Source organism: Nilaparvata lugens, chromosome X (genome assembly GCF_014356525.2).
Source record: "Nilaparvata lugens isolate BPH chromosome X, ASM1435652v1, whole genome shotgun sequence".
Classification (NCBI taxonomy): domain Eukaryota; kingdom Metazoa; phylum Arthropoda; class Insecta; order Hemiptera; family Delphacidae; genus Nilaparvata; species Nilaparvata lugens.
The window spans coordinates 99,086,608-99,107,551 of NC_052518.1; the positions used below are offsets into that span (position 1 = coordinate 99,086,608).

General features: G+C 34.0%; 1 protein-coding gene across 2 annotated transcripts in view; it reads right to left on the reverse strand.

The window, feature by feature from the left end:
* Nucleotides 1-1,729: 1,729 nt before the first annotated feature.
* LOC111043241 (E3 ubiquitin-protein ligase Rnf220) overlaps nt 1,730-20,944 on the reverse strand; it is a 129,547-nt gene continuing 110,332 nt past the window's right edge. For both annotated transcript variants that reach the window (XM_039442809.1, XM_039442808.1), the window contains exons 4-9: nt 16,294-16,493; nt 13,275-13,427; nt 12,149-12,284; nt 9,091-9,244; nt 6,021-6,198; nt 1,730-1,891 (exon numbers count right to left, since the gene is read on the reverse strand). In XM_039442809.1, coding sequence (XP_039298743.1) covers nt 1,745-1,891; nt 6,021-6,198; nt 9,091-9,244; nt 12,149-12,284; nt 13,275-13,427; nt 16,294-16,493 — 968 coding nt within the window. In that variant the 3' untranslated portion in view covers nt 1,730-1,744. The remainder of the gene's footprint in view (nt 1,892-6,020; nt 6,199-9,090; nt 9,245-12,148; nt 12,285-13,274; nt 13,428-16,293; nt 16,494-20,944) is intronic.

The window sequence follows — 20,944 nt, forward strand, 5'->3', positions numbered from 1 at the left end:
ATTCTACGAGATTGAATGGGATTTGACAAACTCATGACACACTTCATATGTTTGCCAAGTTGTATTCAATCTAATAGAATTTGAAAGGACGCCAAAAAATTATACATTTAATAAGTATAGAATTGTATGTAACTCAAGTCAGTCTGTATACAGCTTGTGAGCAAGTTGAGTTTCATCAAATGAACCATTGGGAATAATACAACAATAAAATATGCTAGTCAAGAGTTAGAGGAAGCACCTTTTTGGAAAAATAGCCCAGTGCACAGGTAGCGCAGTCCCGCCTCCTTTCTTTTACCATTATAAACTAGTAGTTCTGTAAACAGAAGACCTCGTGCAGTTATAAACCACAGCCTCCTCTTATACTGTCCATCAGAGTAAATCCTGTCTGTATGTCGTGTCGGCGAGATATCGGTGTAAAAACGGCTAATGGCTGTTGGGGTTGGTGTATCAAGAATGCTAACATCAAAAGCCAATCTCCTTCAAGACATACTGGCAACAGGACAGCCCGAGTTCAAAGCAGAGAAAGGTCGAGAGACAATACTATGTTATTTTAGTTATTAAAAGCATGAGTTATTGCATGCAATCAATATTTCATTTAATAGTGCATAAAAATTGCATTCAACGAGGCATGCAATAGTCCACACAGCAGCTGATTTTTCACCAAGTTACATTGAGATATTGAATTAATAATAATTATAATCCACTCGACAGTTGATTTATGATGAATAATTCTATAGTCTGATTTTTACGGTAATATTGGCGTTCGAAGGAGACTCCTTTTCAATATAATTGTTAGGAGTCATTTATTATTAGACCCATTATCTCGGCTTCTTCTATTAGCAATTTGGTGAAAGTTTTCATGTCCTCTATATTTTCTGAAATAATTGCCACATCATCTGCAAAAGCCAACACATTAATCTTCGATCCAACCTCTACACCGACATCTTGCTGTGCTTCTTTTTGAAGCGCTTCTTCTATGGCCAAGTTGAATATAATTGGAGAGAGCCCATCACCCTGTTTCACTCCTGAATTAACCAAGAACGGTTCACTGTAGTTGCCATCTATTTTAACAGAGCATCTTGATCCTGTCACACTCATTTTTGACAAATTAATCAATTTCTTTGGGATACCAAATTTCTCCAGTTGTATCCACAGTTTATCTCTTTTTATGCTATAATATGCTTCTTGGAAGTCTATGAAAACTGCATGGAACTCTTTGTTGTACTCCCAATACTCTGCTATTATTTATTTTAAGATGAAAACATCTTAAATAAATCATTAATCTCGATATAAATCTCATTATTTGAATAATGAGATTAAAATACCATTTACTTCTTCAATAATACTGAATCTTCAACTATATCAAGTTATAAATAAAATAATCTTACTTATAACAATTTGAATCTGACTCCTATTCGCGGACAAAGTCCAGTAACATACTGTACTTTTTGTGAGTAGTATCAGAGACAAGAATAATATAGTATATAGTATAGTATATAGTATATAGTATATAGTACAGTTATAGTATATAGTATAGTATATAGTATATAGTATATAGTATATAATATAGTATATATTATATAATAATAATAATACTTACTTATCCTTCATCTATGGTAGTATCTTGTTCACTTGTAACTTGTCGTTTTATACTTTGTGAATATTTTGTATGAATTTCGAGTGAATAAATTTGATTTGATTTATTTGAAAACTTCTCGGTCTATTTCCAGTTCCGCTTGATATGTTATCGTACAGCACTCAAAATTACAATATTCAGTAAATAATAGTGAACAGATGTATAATTTTGTATACTTACAAGTGTATGGAGCCAACACTGTTCACAGTGGACATGCCAACAGCAAATCGAAATCACAGGCTTTTTATAATGCTCCTGAAAAATTGTAAGCATATTATTATTGGAATGCTACACCGTTCACATAAAATAATGCTGATACACCGTGTTTCTACAGGGTTGTGCAGAGGAAACGCCTGTTTTTCGAACAGCCAGTACTCGTCAACGGGAGAGGGTATTGCCCTGGAACGAATGTTGGCAGACGACCCATACTATGCCATTTCAGTTGCTATGAGCGTTGGAACGTACAACATCGTCTGTTCGCTGTTTAGAAACAATGAATCTATAGTCACAGTGCAACGCTTTTTCGTCAATATTTTAGAGTTGAGGGTCGAGGTGCAATGCCCGGTCGAAATACTGTACTCCGATGGGTTGCAGCGTTTAGGAGTACTAGTTCTCTGATGAGAAAGAAACCACCTGGTCTTCCCCGTTCCCCGGAAAGTGTAGACCGAGTCAGAACGGCAGTTGTTACTAGTCCTAGACGATCGACTCGACGACACTGACTCGGTCTACACTTTCCAAGGAACGGGGAAGACCAGGTGGTTTCTTTTTCATCACAGAACTAGTACTCCTAAACGCTGCAACCCATCGGAGTACAGTATTTCGATTGGGCATTGCACCTAGACCCTCAACTCTAAAATATTGACGAAAAAGCGTTGCACTGTGACTACAGATTCATTTTTTGAAAAATCCTATACTATTATAAGAAACCCTGGGAAGCTTTCAAAACAAACAAAAATTAATTCAGATAGTATGTGAGGCCTCTTTTATGCTTTATAGCATAGCCACCTCTAATACAAGGTCGCGGCCTACGATATTGCAACGTCGCAGTGTAGGCCTAGAATCTAATACATGATTTATGAAAAAGATCAGCTGGTATTTTTAAAAATCTAGTTTTTTAAATCATGTATAAAAACTAACGAATCTAGATTCCCACGGCAAGTAGATATACATTATATATTTTTTTAAATCTAATTTTTTAAATTATATATAACGAATCTAGATTCCCACGGCAAGTAGATATACATAATTACAACACAAGAAATAAAAATAATTTTACAATAAAGAAACACAATAAGGAAAAATATAAACAAAGTCCAACGTACATGGGAATAAAATTTATTGGTTGTCTCCCAGGTTGCATAAGACATGAACCTGATAGATCAAAATTCAAGGAATTGCTGAGAGCATATTTGATACATTTATCTCTTTTCTGTATAGGGCTACTTGTAATATAAATATAAATAAAATAAAAATATCAGTACCCTTTTTTTTGAAATATTTTATCACTACATGTTTCGGACATTTATGCCATTGACTTGAAAATGGCATAAATGTCCGAAACATGCAGTGATAAAATATTTCAAAAAAAAGGTTACTGAGATTTTTATTTTCTTTATATTGATACATTTAGCATGCTACAGTATAAACGAGTTTACTGTAAAAAAATGAATTTTAAATAAACAGTCACTATTTCTCGTTAGTTTTTAGTTTTTGACTTTTTCATGTACATTTTCATGTATGTTTTGGAAAGAAATAAATGATTGATTGATTGATTGACTGCGACGTTGCAATATCGTAGGCCGGGGCCTTGTATTAGAGGTGACTATGTTTATAGATTTAGTTTGTCTCGCATTTGCGGCCCAAAAATTGTCAATGCGATTGACATTTAAGATAATGGAGGTGGATATCAGTGCTGCCAACGCCATTTAGAGTCAAGTACAGTGCAGCAAGTATGGATGTTGGCAGCATTGACAACAGTTGCGGCCAGCATAAATGCTGGTTCAATAGGACCCAATGTGTCTTCAACCCACAATATACGAGGGTCATTTTTATCAACCTACGATCTCATATCATAAGACACAGACAAGCAGTAGAGAGGCGACTTTCACAGAGCTGAACAGCGTATCATCCCCAACAAACGGTCTATGATCGGTGCGGCCAGATCGTCAATTGTTGCCGACCCACAAACATGGCCGCCTCACTTGAGTCTGCCGCCAATTTCTAGTTAAGTAGCGTTATAGACTGGTTTTCACTAGTAGAGTTAGTGGTCGGAATACTGGAATACTAACTCTTCTAAGCTAACTCTACTCTACTTACTTGGTCGAGTAACTGTTTTCACTACAATTGAGAATAGTAGGTAAAGTGTGTTGTCTAGTGAACCGTAAAATGTCAATACTTTTTAATAAATTATCACTCAAACACTTATTAATACTTTTTAATAGAGAACTCTATCACTACTCTACTAATGAAAACCAGGCTTATTAGTTTTTGCAAGCAAACTGCAATAGTTCAGCATAAATCTAAAAATTATTCAAGTTTACGCAGAAAACGTTATGAATGATGATGGTGTGCATGAATGGTCTCGGAAAATGAAATACGTCAGTTGAAATGACTGATGCATTCACCATTACATGACTGTGAAGCATGACTGTTTTTGAGTGTGATGCATGACAACTCGGACTCACAGTACTAAGCTCCTCCCTCAGGAGCTCAGTTGACGCCGTCAACCAATTCCCTCGAAAGTGGTTTTAAAAGGAGCTCTACTGATGGGGAGCTTAGCTGTCGGGGAGCTTAGTTGGCGCATTCCCTTGCGAGGAGCTTAGTTGACGGGTTCGGTGACGACAATCAAGCTCCTTGCACGCTGGCGTCAACTAGTCTCCCCGACAGCCAATCCCCTACTGGTTCAGAGGGGAATAGTTGTCGGGACCATAGACGACAACCAAGCTCCTCGGGGGCTCACAACAATCAAGCTACGTTTCTCACTCAGGAGCTCAGTTGACGCCGTCAACCAATCCCCTCAAAAGTGGGTTTAAAAGGAGCTCCACTGAAGGGGAACTTAGCTGTCGGGGAGCTCAGTTGGCGCGTTCTCGTGCTGGGTGCAACCAAACGGCTTCTCCAGCAAATCAAATTGGATAATTTCGTTCACAAACCTGACTTGATTTTAATTATTATATGAATACATTAGCCCAGTGGTTCTCAAACTTTTCACTTCGAGCCCCCCTGCATAATTCAGCTGTAAGCCGGGGCCCCCTACATGTATAAAAGTGTTACAACAGATTCTATACAAACAATTATAATTTATTTCAATTTATAGTTGTTATTTTTGTTTCTCATACCAATTAACAATAAAAAGAGCTTCAGTGTGAAGGATAAGCCTGTTTTTTTCACACAGAGTTTGTTGAAAAGAGGTGACAGCTCTGATTACGTTACTCTAAGTTCCTGGGTCACATCCAGTTTTGGTCTATATTCACTTTTCATGGCAGCTAGAGCAGAAAACCCAGTTTCAGACGAATAAGTTGTCGCAAATGAAGTCAATATCTTCAATGCCTTTTCAGTCAAAAATGGGTGTTCCTTGTGCACACCAATCCAGAAGGATGTGAGAGAATATTCTTCAAACTTCATTTTAAACGCATTGGAGATCAATGAGGTTTTCTTTTTCTATAATGTTGAGGGAGTACTCATTGATTGAGAATTTGAATGGGTTTTGAATCCATGCCAAACCATTCAAGTTCTCATTAAAATATTTTCAAGTAGAATTTTAAAAGTAGAAAGATTGCTTATAGTAATTATTTTAGAAGTAAATTTAAAGTAGAAGTATATTGCCATAGAATAATAAATTGTCTACCTGAAAAATTCATTCTAAATAGAATTACTAAGTGTTTAATTTATGAAATAAGAGAGTAGGTATGTAGGAAAGTTTACTTCGGACTTGAGATTTCAGAAGATTAATTGACTTTTTGTTCTAGTGCTTACATTGTTATATTGTACATACATTTATATTGCATATTGTTTCTTCTGGTACTATTAATTAAATTGTCTTAGACATCTATCCTTATTACCGTTAACATTTTTGAACTCTCTTCCAGAGCTCAAGCATTAGCTATTCTGGGAGAGCCAATTATTTCAATATTAAAATAAAAGAAAACATTCGTTGAATATGTTTTTAAATTAATTTAGATTATAATTAGTTATAACATTATAAGAATGTTTTTGTTTCACTTGTTTGTAAAAAAAAGAATGGCAATAAATAAAATTGAAAAATAATTTTCCAACCAAGCTTTGCGCCCCCCCTGAGCATTCATCGCGCCCCCCTTGGGGGTCACGCCCCACACTTTGACAACCACTACATTAGCCCTAAACAAAGAAATTAGAAATAACAACGTACCATACATATGAGACAAATGAATTTTTCCTCAGAAATTCCTTTGCTTTCGTATTCCAAATCTCTTATACGCGACTTGAGAGCTTCAAGAACTTGGGACTGGGAACCAGCTTCATCTGCAGTTTCCGAGGGTTCTTCTTTGACAGGCTGAAGTCGCAGGTCTTCGCTTCGACATTCCGGACTAAAAAATATTGAAAATCACATTTTAAATCATTCATTTCTAGCTGAATAAAGTAATCAATGTTTCAATTATGATCCAAATTTGTACAGTATAAAATGAAAACTACTTGATACTGTCGATACCACTGATTCAATGGAACAATTTGAGATATCTCCAATTGTTTAAATGATTCAGTGGTTTTGACAATATTGTTGTTTATATCGTGACAAAATACGTTTTCATTCAACAATATGTCTGAAATTGTTTTAATAAATCAATTAATTTTCATTTATAAAATAGAATTATAGTACCCTTTGAAATTAATAATTCAAATATTGTTAGTGTATTATTATTTTATTAATTTCAAAGGGTACTATAATTATATTTTATAAATACAAGAAAGTAGCCCTCAATTCATACATTTTAATTTTCATTTAGAATTATATTATCCTAAAATAGAATTATAGTACCCTTTGAAATTAATAATTCAAATATTGTTAGTCTATTATTATTTTATTAATTTCAAAGGGTACTATAATTATATTTTATAAATACAAGAAAGTAGCCCTCAATTCATAAATTTTAATTTTCATTTAATATGGATATTTACCACAAAATCACCTTCACAATAACTACATAGAGTTACGTAGTACAATTTATAACATCGATATTTATATAGATATATTAGATATTTCTCATAAACAAGATTGTGATCAGATCCTGATTTAATGTAATATTAAAACACAATTTTGAAGACTTCAAAACGTTGAAAAGTCTTGACCTACCCTGAAATTCCTTTTTAGCACACATAAATAATCATTTCTGGTAACGTTATACACAAAAATGAAATTGTATTAATTTATTCAATAGAAATACAGTATTTACAATCCATGAAACGCTACACAATATTCGTCAATCAGTAACAAATATCTACAATAAAGATAGGAACGATTTATCAGTTAAACGTCGTAGAATTTCTCATTACAGTAAATTCCTAATCAACAGATTACCTATCTCTTTTATAAAAACATTACTGGGATCATAGGTGAACAAATTGATGTATGGTTCCCAGTAAACGAGCAATTCACTATTTGTTTTATTATTGAGATTTGTTGCAAATTGAGTGGCTTGCATAGGGTTGTGTGGCAGAGAGGACTTGGAGTCCTAACTCCGCCCTTAAAAGAAGTAATCAATCAATAAATCTATAATTGAAGTTTAGGGAACAACGAATACTATTTTGAATAATACATTGATACACAATCATTAAATAATTGATATGAATGATTGACGGCCAGGATAGGCGAGACGACTAAGAGTAACCGACCACTGGAGCCGTATTCAACCGATCCGTTCGTCCGTTGGATCGGACGAATCTGCCGGCCGAATATGGTCGTCCATTGGAACCGTTTACGTCAGTCTAGTTCAGTAGTAGGCTGGTTGCCAATTATTGAATTAACTACTATCATAGGCACCAAAATTTTTCATAAACAATGATTATATTAAGATTTTGAAAACTGAATAAATAAATATCCACTAAAATAGTTATTCATTATATAAAACACTTATTGACATGGACTACTTTAAATTAATAAAACAAAACCAATCTTATAGCACCCTTTATTTTTTTTTTTTTTAAATAGAGGGTGCTATAAGATTTATTTTGTTTTATTATTCATTATAATAGTCTTATCTTCAGATCATATTTGATCAGCAATCTTTGTCAACAGATTCCTTTGAACATCACGACGATGATATCTTTTGTCTCGCATATCCCACAATGGAACATGCTCTTGAACCAAACTTATCAGCTTATCATTGTCCATAGTTAAAACTTTATAAAACAGAAGAAGTTCAAAAAAAAAAAAAACAAACAAGACTGTGAATCAATTTTGAGGTTAGGATGTTGTCTCAGCTCGACTTCGTCCGGATAGAGCCGGAAAATCCCATTCAATTCGGATCGAAAACTTGATCGTATAAACCTGTTGCAATGGATGAGCATCTATAGCTTTCTTAGTTGTGGGATCGTTCGAACGAGTTCGGTAGTTTTCGGCCGATGCTAGTTTGGACGAAATCGGTTCCGGTGGACGGCCCACCTAAGGCATTGCACCCTTCAGTCTGCTAGCGCTATTTGTCGCAAGTTCGAATCCCACCGGTAGGCATGGACGTTTGATCATCTCATCAAATCACCCTTGCACTTCCACGCACAAGTAAAAAGCTCATGTGGGCATCATCCGCAATAAAAAAAGGAAAGGAGCAACAGGGTTATAGCCCAGCTCCTTTCTCAAATTTTGATTGCAATTTATATATTTATTTATTTTCAAAGGCAACTCTCTACAAGTATTGAGCCTAGGTGATGATAAGGGGATGAATGATAATACCGTACAAACGTTTCTATTTGTAATGATTAACCCAATAACATTACTGTTTAACAAATATGCTGAAAACAATTTTCTTTTTTCATACAAAGAAGAGATATGCTTGGAAAATTATTATTGATCACCTGAAAATTTCAATTTGGGAGCATCCTATTTGTTCTGTTAGTTTTTTGGCGAATAAGCTCGATCTGATATTGTAAAGAATGCATAAATTATTAAATAGTAGCTGCCACATATTGGAATATTGCCAGCATAACAGAATATGTGAAGGGGTGATGGGTGCGATGAGGCCTCGTTCAAAAGATATTTTCACCATCTACAGTAAAATTTCAAAGAGGGGACAGAATTAATTACATCCACTGTATAGTTCAGAAAACGAAAACTATTGATTGAAAGACATGATTTAAAAATTATTGAAATTATTGAATAGAATCTTACTTATCCCCTGTGTTAGGTCTCAGGTTTTTCCTGTTAATGGTGACGGAGTCATCTGAAATAGTAGTGAAAATATTATAAAAGTATGAATGCTGCATTTTACCTCATATCATTATCTCCGTCATCGGCAGATGGCGAAATAACATCGGCTTCGGAATACTGGGATGGACCGAATGTAGCCGTATCATCACCATCCACAACTAGATATGCTTCTTCTTCTTCTCTAGTCGGTCTATTATTGGTACCAATTCCTGCTCCTTAATTCAACAGACAAAGCAGATTGTTATCAAACTTCAACAAATATAAACGAGGTCGACATTGAGACTATAGAGAGGTCCACATTATAATGACGGCAGTATTCGATTAAGATTGGTGTTGCTATCCTTGTCTATCATTCAACAAAGCAGGTAGCGCTATATCCTTCTCTAGCTCCGCAACGTTTCCAAATCGTTTTTTAACCATGTAGAAGTGTAATTAATTAATAAAATATTCAATCCCAATAATAAAAAAATTATTACAGATGGAAATTACTGAGATGCAATTATTCAAATGCTAATGAATTAATTATTATTATTATTAAACGAAAATCCAAATTAAATGCTGTAATTCTCCCCGAAGACTTCTGCTACTGCAAATATTGACAACAAGGTAAACAGCCATATGGAAATTCGATGAGCGCTACTATTCAAAAATTATTTGTATAATAACAACGTTTGTGTTTTTTCCCTGGCTGACAAATAATTTTTGAATAGTAGCGCTCATCGAATTTTCATCTAGCTGTTTGTTTACCCTGTTGTCAATATTTGCAGTAGCAAAAGTCTTTTGGGGTGAATTATAGCATTTAATTTGGATTTTCGTTTAATAATAATAATTAATAAAAATTTATTATTTAGTCATTGAAAAATATGTTTTCTTTGAGAATAAAATGAAATTGATTGCTTTAGAATAGAATAGATTGACTTGTTTATTTTTGTTGACGTAGCGAAGTTTGGGCATTTTAAACAAGACAATTGTGGACTATTTTAAACAAGAATATGAACAGTATTAGTCTAGTTTTATACACATCGATTTTTGCACATACGATTTTTTGCTTCTCTAGTAGATTCTATTAGATTAAACAGAGATATGTGTCAAGTTCCGTTTAACCTGGTAGAATTCATAAAGACGGCAAAAAATTGTTAGTCCGAAAATCGATGTGTGTGTAACTGGTTAAATATAACATCAAATATACCGATATCAGCTATCTATAGAAAGCAGTGTCAAGGCAGAGAATCGACATCGATGTTCTCCTATCTTTCTCCACTGTCATTATAACGTGGACCTCACAATATCAATACTACAGTTATATAACAATTCAATCACAGTTTAGCAGTTTATAGTATCAGTTCAAAAGTTTTTGTAGAAGTAACAATCTATCATAGACCAAATCATAACATTTCTATCATAGATCATTAATATATTGATGTATTTTAACCCTTATTCAGCTACAACACAACACTACATTCGTATGTATTCAAATCAAATCAAATTTATTCACTCGAGATTCATACAAAAGATAAACAAAAGTATAACACGACAAGTTACAATAAGTGATCAAGATAGGCTACTACTCACAAAAAGTACAGTATGTTACTGGACTTTGTCCGCGTATAGGAGTCAGATCCAAAGTGTTATAAGTAAGATTATTTAATTTATAGCTTGATATAGATGAAGATTTAGTAGGATAAGGAGTTAGGAAGAAGAATGATATAAAAATTTAAGTATGATGTAATGAAGATGATTGAGTGCAAGCTCGCACATACATACAAAACAAGGATTTTTTGTATCATTTACCATTATAACCAGTATTTGTAGAATCACATCTGTTAGCCTACGTACTATATTTATGAGTGTCATAGCAAAAAACTTTCAATAGTGTTGTTATTGAAGAAAAACATTTTCAATCATCACTACATTACTATCAAATTGGTTTTCAAATGTAAAAAGTATTCTCATACTATACAATAAATATGATACATAGGAATCTCCATTGATAATTATTCCTATATATATTGATAAAAATTGTTGAAGAGAATTGATATTGTGCAATTTTTCTATAATTGAAAAAACCCAGTTTTATTTTGTTTCATCCACATTTGCAGTCCTGTAATAATATCTAATAAATGTGGATGTGGCAAAATAAAACTATGTTTTTTCAATCCTATACAGTGTGTACAAAAAAGAATGACCCGATTTTAAATAGGTTCTGTACGCCCTATCCAACGTTGAGGCAAGTTATCATTGAGGAAACTGTGAGCATTGTTGTGCCAGTGCGGTGCTACAACACTGTATACTAAACTCCAGTATTTTGTGAGTATTTTAGTACCGTCAAACCGGCTAACTTGGGACAGTTTTCAACTTTGACTTGAAATTCAGTTCCCTTATTATTTTAATAGTTTATTTCTCCTGTGCTCAAAACTTAGGTCTTTAATAATTCTTCAAATATATACATTCAATTTCATTATTATTCCAACCTGTTCTGAAAAAAATTAAAAAATATGGTGTCCTAAGTTACCCGCAGAGGTTGGGTAACTTGGGACACTAATATGATTTACCTGTAATTAAACAATTGAGTGGTTGAAGGCTAACTTGGACATTCGAATTTGAATAATATGTTTCATATTCATAATAAAAAAACTTTAACTGTAAAATAATTGTGTGTAATAATAATTGAGTGTTCACAATAGAAGTTATTAAAGGCTCAATTTCTAGGTTAGAGATCGTAGATTGTTATGACTGTTAAAAAAGTATTTTAGCTGTTAATCAAATGTTCAAAACGTTATTAAATATTTTCAATGATGTGTTCCCAACAAATCCACAATGCCAGAACTCGGAATGAATTGCACAGACAGCTGGTAAGTTGGAATTGGAGGGAAGGGGTTAAACTGTCCCAAGTTAGACTACTGTCCCAAGTTAGCCGGTTTTACGGTATGCAATTTGTTAGTGTTCAACCCCTTCTTCCTAATAAATATAGCTATTTAAAATCGGGTCATTCTTTTTTGAACACACTTTATATTGAATGGTTTTGGTATTGAGATATAGGAAAACATAAAGTGTATTCAATCAATATTGAGTATTCGAAAATGAATGAAGCCAATTGATTGAATTTGAGGTAGACTTACCTGAGAATCCTCCGACAAGTAGAGTAGAGGCTCGAATCCTTCGCTGTCCAGCCCACTCATATTCTTCATACATTTCTAGATCTCCCTCTCCCTCTACGTCCACGTTCTCACTCTCGTCTTCGTCTCCTTGTCCTTGCTGTAATCATTACAATCAAGTGTCAACAAAAATAGGAAATATTTTACAAAAATTAATTATAGGTCATAAGTCTCTATAGCTCATAAAATGAATCACCTGTAATTGCAAAATTTCGAAGTCAATCAATCAATCAAAAATGTTATTGAATTCAACTTGATGTTGCCTTAGCAACAGAGTTGAAAATGTTTAAATTCCCAGTTTTATAACAAAATTTAAAATTTATCTCAATTTTTGGCTCAAATTTTATGTTTTATATGTGTTCATCAACAAGTTCTAAAGGTTTAAGAACAAATAGTTTTTTTAAAGTGAATATTACATGAAGAAATTTCAAAGGCAAGATTACGAGTGTATTCCAACCTAAAAATGAAAGTGTTGTGAAAAAAATAAAAAAATCACAATCAAAAATAAATGTCTAACAAAATAAAAAACAGGCTTCATGGGGTGTGCTGAAAAGAAAGAAAGGAGGAAAAATACCTAGCCAACTATGGTTTCCCATGTAATAGGCAGGTAGAGGGTATAAAAGTAAGGAATGAAGTGTGAAGAGGAGAAGAAAAGGGAAGTATTGGAGAAGAAGTAGGAAAAAAGAGAAAAAAATAAGCACAAATTGTAAGCGAGTCCACTTTTAACAAATGTATCTAAAAGAATTCTAGGAATAAATAAATGCATGCTCAAAAATATAATTTTAAGACTTCAAGCCTGGAAGATGAAGAAGGGATGAATGATAATACAAACGTTTCTATGTATGGTTCCATTTTGACTGTAAAAACATAAATAGCATCATGTATACATTCCTTTCAATTAGTATTCTACTAGTTTTATGATGTTTTCGTGGGAATGACACTGTTCCAAAATTTCTTGTTTCTCTGTGCCACTCTGTATTACATATATTCAAATTTAACTCTAACCCAGACAATTTCTGAGTCACTATTCATATTGACAAGATCCATAAATGAATAAATGGATGTAATAAATGAATATTATTTAACTTACCTTTCTCAAGCAGAGCTCTACATGATTATTGAGTTGTTCAACACTGCCGCTGACAGGTTCATTACACACTGGACAAGTCACTTCATCAGGCTTTCGTTTCCTGTATTTTATTCGCAAGCGACCTTGTCTATTAGCTTTTATCCTCTGATATGTCTGCAAATAACACACATTTTATTAATACAAATTTCAGACTTGGAGCCGATATGCATTCGTACAATACTAGAGGGAGAGAAAACTTTGCAACTCAGCCTCATAGGATAAAGCTATTTGAGAGGAAGCCTAGCTATGCGGGGTGCAAGTTGTATAATAGACTTCCATGATTTTTGTAGCTGTCGTCCACTAGCTGTGAACTGAGAGGGTTCAGGACTGACCTTTATAAGTTAAGGAGCGTATTAATCAGTGGATGAATATTTTGAAAGCCAGCCATGATTACTATTGTGAGTTGTGTAAATTTGTAGATTTTTTTTTCTGACTGATTTGTTGTGATGCTGGGATTTTTTTTTTCATAATTGACGCATTCATGTGCATTTTTTATATGTAGTCTGAGTAGGATGATTGATATAGATTATTTATGTTTGATACAATTTTTCTGTGATTTGAGCTACTGTGATTGATTTTAATCTCCATTTGACCTGACTGTGATATAATAGTTATCAATTGGTATTGTTTAAATCATTAATAGATATTTTGTTTTTCTATTATAGTTAAATTTAATTATGATCTGGAGTGATTCAGCAGTGGAACAAATAAGCTGTGATAAGATTTATATTAAATAGACTATGAAATTAAACTTATATTAATATTGTATTGACTCTAAATTACTGTAAGACGAAACTTTATGTTTGTAAAAGCTCTTGAGTTAATACAAAAATACTATTATTATTAAAAGATTTCTGATTAGCGTTCAAGTACCTCATAACACTGTTAGATCAAGTTTCAAATTTATTCATGCAAGTATAACTGTACAATATTACTGTATAGTAAGTAATACACTTAATATACTTTATTATAAAGTATATGTGTTTGGAAATGCTGGGAATAAGAAGGCTATATATGACCAATGGATCTAAAAGGGATTTTGATAAAATTCGGATTATACAGGAGCTTTGCAATAGAATTTTTAGATCACGAGCATCCTATATAATGGAGTATAGTTAATGATGTTCGGTACACCTTTTTATTTTTATTTAAATTGGATAATCTTTTTCAATATAATTGTTAAGATCATTATAAGAGTGAGAAAAAGTGGCAACTGAAATTTTTAAGTGGTCTAATAAGTGCGTTATGGGTTGTTGAAGTGCTAAATTGAGTTTTCTTTCCACATCATAAACGGTTTTGAATTTTCCATTGGAGTTTTTTTAATTCATTCAGTATATCAATGGCTTTGTTCTAATATGCGTTTTTTCGCGATTAATGCCAAAATAAACAAGTTATCGAATTTACAAAAAATGTTACTTTTTTATTCATGAACGATATGGGGAATAAAATGTTTTAGTTTGGAGAGATATATTTTTTTAATTTTAAAGAGAAGTTCTGATAACATAGTCGAAACTGTTTATGATCTGGATTACATTTATTGAAAACCGATTTCGAGCCGGAAAAGTCTCATTATCGGCCCTAGGTGCGAAATATAATATTGACAACGCCTATTGCAATTGATTGTGTTTAATGGCAATAAAATTGTTCTTACTTCCCTTGAAGCTCCCTAATTTCCTAAGGTGCGTGCAGACTCGAGCACCTCGAACACGCGCATTTCAATTTTCATCAGCAGATTGATGCTATACTTATTATAAATCTGTATCTAACTGTTTCTGTACAGATAAAGGTATAATAAGAATAGCATCAGCTGATGAAAATTGAAATGTGCGTGTTCGTGGCGCATAACCTCTAGAATTTAACTGTGTTGTACGGTATAAATTGCAAAGGAAGTGCATATAACTTCAATTGTTATTCATTTATTAAGTCATGTACAATAATTATTACACTTATATGAGAAGGAACAACAGGCTTATGCCCAAAACTGTCCCTTTCATGCTAAAACTGCCAAAATTTATACTTAATTTATTTGCATAAATACATACATACATGTCCCTTATATGTCTCCTTGAAACATAACAACATTCTTCATTCAAAAATTAGATTTAAAATAAATAACAAGCTAAGAATAAAACAAGAGTAAAATAAAATAAGAACAAAATAAATTGAATAACAAAAAAAGTGTCTTAACAATAGAAATATAGTTTTTTTTTATAAGAAAACCTATCTAATATTTATTGCTGAAACTACTTTCCAAGAGAAAATATGAGAGGTGGAAAAATATGCACTTACAATATCTTACATGAGCACAAACCATGTAAATACAAAACAAAGAATCATGTGAGCACTGAGGAGAAAAAATGTCACAAAAAAGAAAAATGTCATACGGAAACCTGGCCACAAATATCTATCCTAAATTAAGCCCTTCAGAGTGTTGCGGAATCTGCCAGGAGAGCACCCAAAGACGTCTAGGCGCCCAGAAAAGAGATTGAAAAGCCTTTGGATTCTATTAATTGGAGAGTTATAATGACTCTCTGTTCTGGAGCGTGTTACAAGAAAAGGAAATGAAGAACGACGAGCTATGGATGAAATGTGGATATTAAGTTTAGAAAGTAAATAAGCAGAATCGATTCCATTGTTTAGTAAATTGTAAAGGAAAATAAGGGATCTGACATCCCTCCTTGATTTTAATGTTTCAATTCCAAATAATACACCTCAGTGTACAGTTGGGAAATCAAATGGACAGTAGACAGTAAACTTCTTGTAATACATATATCTCAGAAATTTGTTTTGTAAACGCTCAAGAACGAGAATTTGGCCATTGCAATATGGACTCCAGATCTCAGAGGCATATTCTAGGAGATTATACTGCAGTCTTACACAAAATCTAAATTGTCTAAATGAGTGTTTAAATAAACATTAACTCAATACACATGAGTGAATTAATAAAATATATTACTTTATGTAGTGAAAGATTAGTTACCTGCCAACGTGCATCCACAGCAGGATCGGTGGGTGACCCCTGAGCGGACCTCGGCCTCGGCGTGGGTGCGTTGGGACGGGACGGAGCCAGCTTGTACAACTTGTCGAGTTCGTGGAGCAGATGAGCGTCCAACTCATTCGGCCGCAGAGTGCAGCTGCACACGGGACAACACCATGGCTCCGGCTGGAAGCGCTTCTTGCCTGCGGAACAGTCGATGGTTAGCGGTGGTGCTTTACTCACTGAGAACATTTTGCTCAGGGTGAATGAGACCAGAAATCACAGACCTCCAGAGTAACTAACTCACAACTAGTAGCACGGCCTACTCCAGTGGAGTCATTCACTCACAATGAATTAGTAGCACGGTCTATTCCAGTGGAGTAATTAAACTTGCTTAGAATGAATGAGTAGCAAAAATCATAGTCCTACTCTAATAGAGTAACTCACTTAAAACATAGCTTAGAATGAATAAGCAGCTCAAAAATCACAGTCCTACTCTAATAGAGTAACTCACTGAGAACATCGCTTAGAATGAATGAGCCGCAAACATCACAGTCCTACTCTAGTTGAGAAACTCACAGAAAACGTACTCTAGCAAAGTAACTCACTGAAAACGCCGCTTAGAATGAATGAACACCTCAAAAATCACGGCCCTACTCTATAGCTGAGTAACTCACTCACAACGTCGCTTAGCATGAATGAGCAGCAAAATTACAGTCCTACTCTACCAGAGTAACTCACTGGAAATGAATGGGCAATGGAAAAATCATAGCGCTCCTGAGGAAGAGTAACACACTGGGAACATCGCTTAGAATGAATGAGCAGATCAAAAATCACAGCTCTGTTCTATCAGAGTAACCCACTGACAATGAAGAATGAATGAGTAGCGCAAAAATCACAGCCCTACTCCAGCAGAGGGGAGCTGAAACAGGTTCTGGGTTACAATGGGGCTGACGGCTGCTCTTCAGCGTTCAGACCATCTGGCACGGGGGGGCAACAGGTGATACCCTACATATATCTATACATCTACATCCTATAAAAGGAAATCTAGGTCTACATATATCTATACAACCTACTACCTATTCTAAAGAGAAGTATCGCAGCACATTTTATATATCTATATGTCTATATATATATAGGGACATCCTATACTAGGGTGACAAAATCGCAGATCCTTTTATTTATCTATACTAGGGACATCTACAACATATCCAGGAGACAGTATGGCTGCACCTTTTATCTATATATTATATATTTATATAAATAAATAATCATTTTATTTGTTCACGGACCAGCCATACAAATACAGAAATACAGTTAAATAGAGATACATGCACAATTATTCTATAATTCCAACAATAACATCCAATAGAAATGAATTCTAAAGTAGTGTCAGTTCATGAGAGAGAACGATTTCACTCTCTATGTCTGTTATTAATGTCTCCACTCCATGTGGATTATCAAACAATCAAGAATAATAGAATATTACTGCATAACTGGAAATTTATAACATGAAAAATTGTATCAAGACATCAATGGAATAATTATAATTTTAATAAATACTTGAATAGCACAGCAATATAACAATTATAGATCAAATAATAAAGGTATTGTTACATTCCAGTCATCTTTCAAAATATCAGTAAAATTATCAAAATGAGGATTTCTATGTGGTTGAAAAGAATCTACTTTTAATGATTTAATATTTAGCCAGTGTAAAGGTAAGAAGTGTTGAATATTTGGAATTAGAGGAGCACGGGAGTCACAAGGAAATGTCTTTCTGATAAGTGTTTTGTTCTTCTCCTGTAGCTCACAGTTGCACGGGATAGATGTTTGAATTGTTCCTGGAAGAGTAGTCGATAATAGTTGTTCTTCTCCTCCTTCACATCTAATTGATGTCCCTGGTTGAATGTTGGTGACATAGAATACCGTAGGTGACATTTCTAGAATTTGGACGGCATCCGTGTTGCTTGTACAGGTGAAAACGCAAAATTCTTGTAGTTGTTGTAACGTTGATGACATAACGAGATGCTCAGTACATTTTGATGATTTTACTGATATTTTGAAAGATGACTGGAATGTAACAATACCAACATTGTTTATTCATAACAATATAGCACCAGATTTATTTGAAAAAGTAACACTTCCAAACAGTTGGTATGATATTTTTAATTCTACTTCCATGGCATTCTATTTTATTTATGCATGGTTAGCACTGATTACTTTGGCATTACTGTACTTCATAAATAAGATTCACATGCTACTGACTCTAAAAAAGGCTCAAGAAAAACCCACAATACATATGATGGAGCTTAAAGATTGAACAGTCATATACCACAGAAATTGTTAAAATGAAAAACGTTTTGATGTAACTTTTCTTTTGTGTGTCAATTGTCTTATGTAATTAATCAAAACTGAACATAGGATATTATTTAGTTGTGTTATTGATCTGTATTATTTATTTATTGATCTATTGAATGCTCTATTAATGAATATTAATTTACAAATTATTGATATTTCAATTGAATTACATGATTTACCTATTGAAGATTAATTAAATGCATTATTGTTGAATATTATTTTATTACTAATTATGGATTTTTCATTAGTATTATAGTATGATTGACCTTTTGCATATTATATTATTTTAGGGTGGAGGCGTCCTTTCTTATGAAACCGTTGGCTTATATTTAATTATCTAAAATGAAATTGATTTTATTTAAGAATTTAAATTAAAAAAAAAATATGTTGAGGAAAACGTTCTATTATTGTTGTTATTATTATTATTATTATTATTATTATTATTATTATTATTATTATTTGAGATATTACTGTTTAAAAGGATGACAATGAATTTTGAAAGAAAATTAAAGAAAAAGAAACTTACAGAAAATATGGAACTGACTCTCCTGGGTAAACCTGGACTCGTGGTCGATACCGCAGTTGAACGAGAAGCGAGTGAGTCTTTTTTAGGAATGAAAATTTTGTCAGCGCAACTGCTGAGTTTGTATTAAGTTCTTAGCCAATGGCGTGGAAGCTTTGCTAAGACATTTTTATTGAATAGAACGTTTTCCTCTCTTGCTCTGCAGTTTAAGATGAAAATGAATTTGTTTAAATTATACTATATTTTATAACATTTAAAATAATTGAAAGTACTGTATTTTATTAAAAAAATATATAATTAAATTATTTTTGAGACACGGTTCTGTCACTATCGTGACACGATCAAAACCGGAGTTTTCCTACGTGGTCTCAGTCAACTAGTGATTGAATCGAGCCTAAAAGTCTGTATTTGACGGGAGGAAGCAAGCTTACCAAAATCGGTGTTTTCGAGCTGTTTCCTGCGTGGTCTCAGCCAACTGGCGATTGATTCGAGCCTAAAAGTCTGTATTTGACGGGAGGAAGCAAGCTCTTAAATGCAAGCAAATGATGTATTGGAGGAGTTTTGAATAACGCTAAAGATCTGCCGAAAATCGGCGGTTTTATTTAGCTGGGAAGAGCCTGAAAGTCTGTATTTGACCAGTGAAGCAAGCTCAAATGAAGAATGCATGCGAGCGAAGCGAGTCTGCTGTTCTCATCTCTGAATGATTCAGCCGGGGGTCCAAACTCCAGGGAGCAGAGCCTCCTACCTAAACGGATAAGGCGAGCGAAGCCAGCCTGCCGGCAAGTTAATCTATATATCTATGCATATCTTCATCTACAACCTATACTAGGGAGACAGTATCATAGCGCCTTTTATCTGTCTATAGATATAGATATAGGGATATCTACAATCTATACTAGATAGACAGTATCACAGCGCCATCTATAGATATGGATGTAGGGATATCTACAATCTATGCTAGGTAGACAGTATGGCAGCGCCTTTTATTTGCAACAGCCTACAGTTCACGCTTGTGCACTCCTGTAGTTCGAACACAAAGCAAAGGTCTGCGTCGCTAAATAGACAAGCCTAGCCTAAACTGACAATCGCCCCAGTTGACTGTTGTTGTTTGTAACTGATCCGGACACCTCCTCCTCCTCCTCCAGAACCTAGAGGGTGTCTTCCCCCCCTCCCTGCACCCATCCGACAGTGACAAAGATCCAAAACATTGTTTAAAAAATAACTGCACAGGAAGTGTAGTGGGGTTTACATGGTAACTAGGGATGTCAATCCCGGGATCCCGGTCCATTTTTGATACCTAACAATCCCGGGATTTTTCAGCGTCAATCCCGGGATTTTCGGGATTAGAAAACCTGAAATTGTGAATCGTATCTTTCCAAAAACAATTCAATATAGAATTAATTTACGGTGATGAATATGAATTTTATCTAACTAATTTATTGTTCTTAGTGTTTGACTAATTTACTCTACAGGCACATACTACAGTTGCATATACATAATACTGTATACTGTACTCTGTACTGGCTAAATTAAATTCGCATTATCGGTTCGCATCATTTGCAAAATGGTTGTTGATCGGTAGTTATGTCTCTACGTTTATTTCTGTTTACACAGCACCACAATTAACAGTCTAGACGGCGCAATATTTGCAATAGTGCTGATGTCATTTCCTTGAAATGCACTTATCAGAACTTTGAAAAAGACTTCAGAAATCAGAAATAAACAAACACTAAATATTCACTCTCTTCTCTTTTCTTTCTCTATCATAAG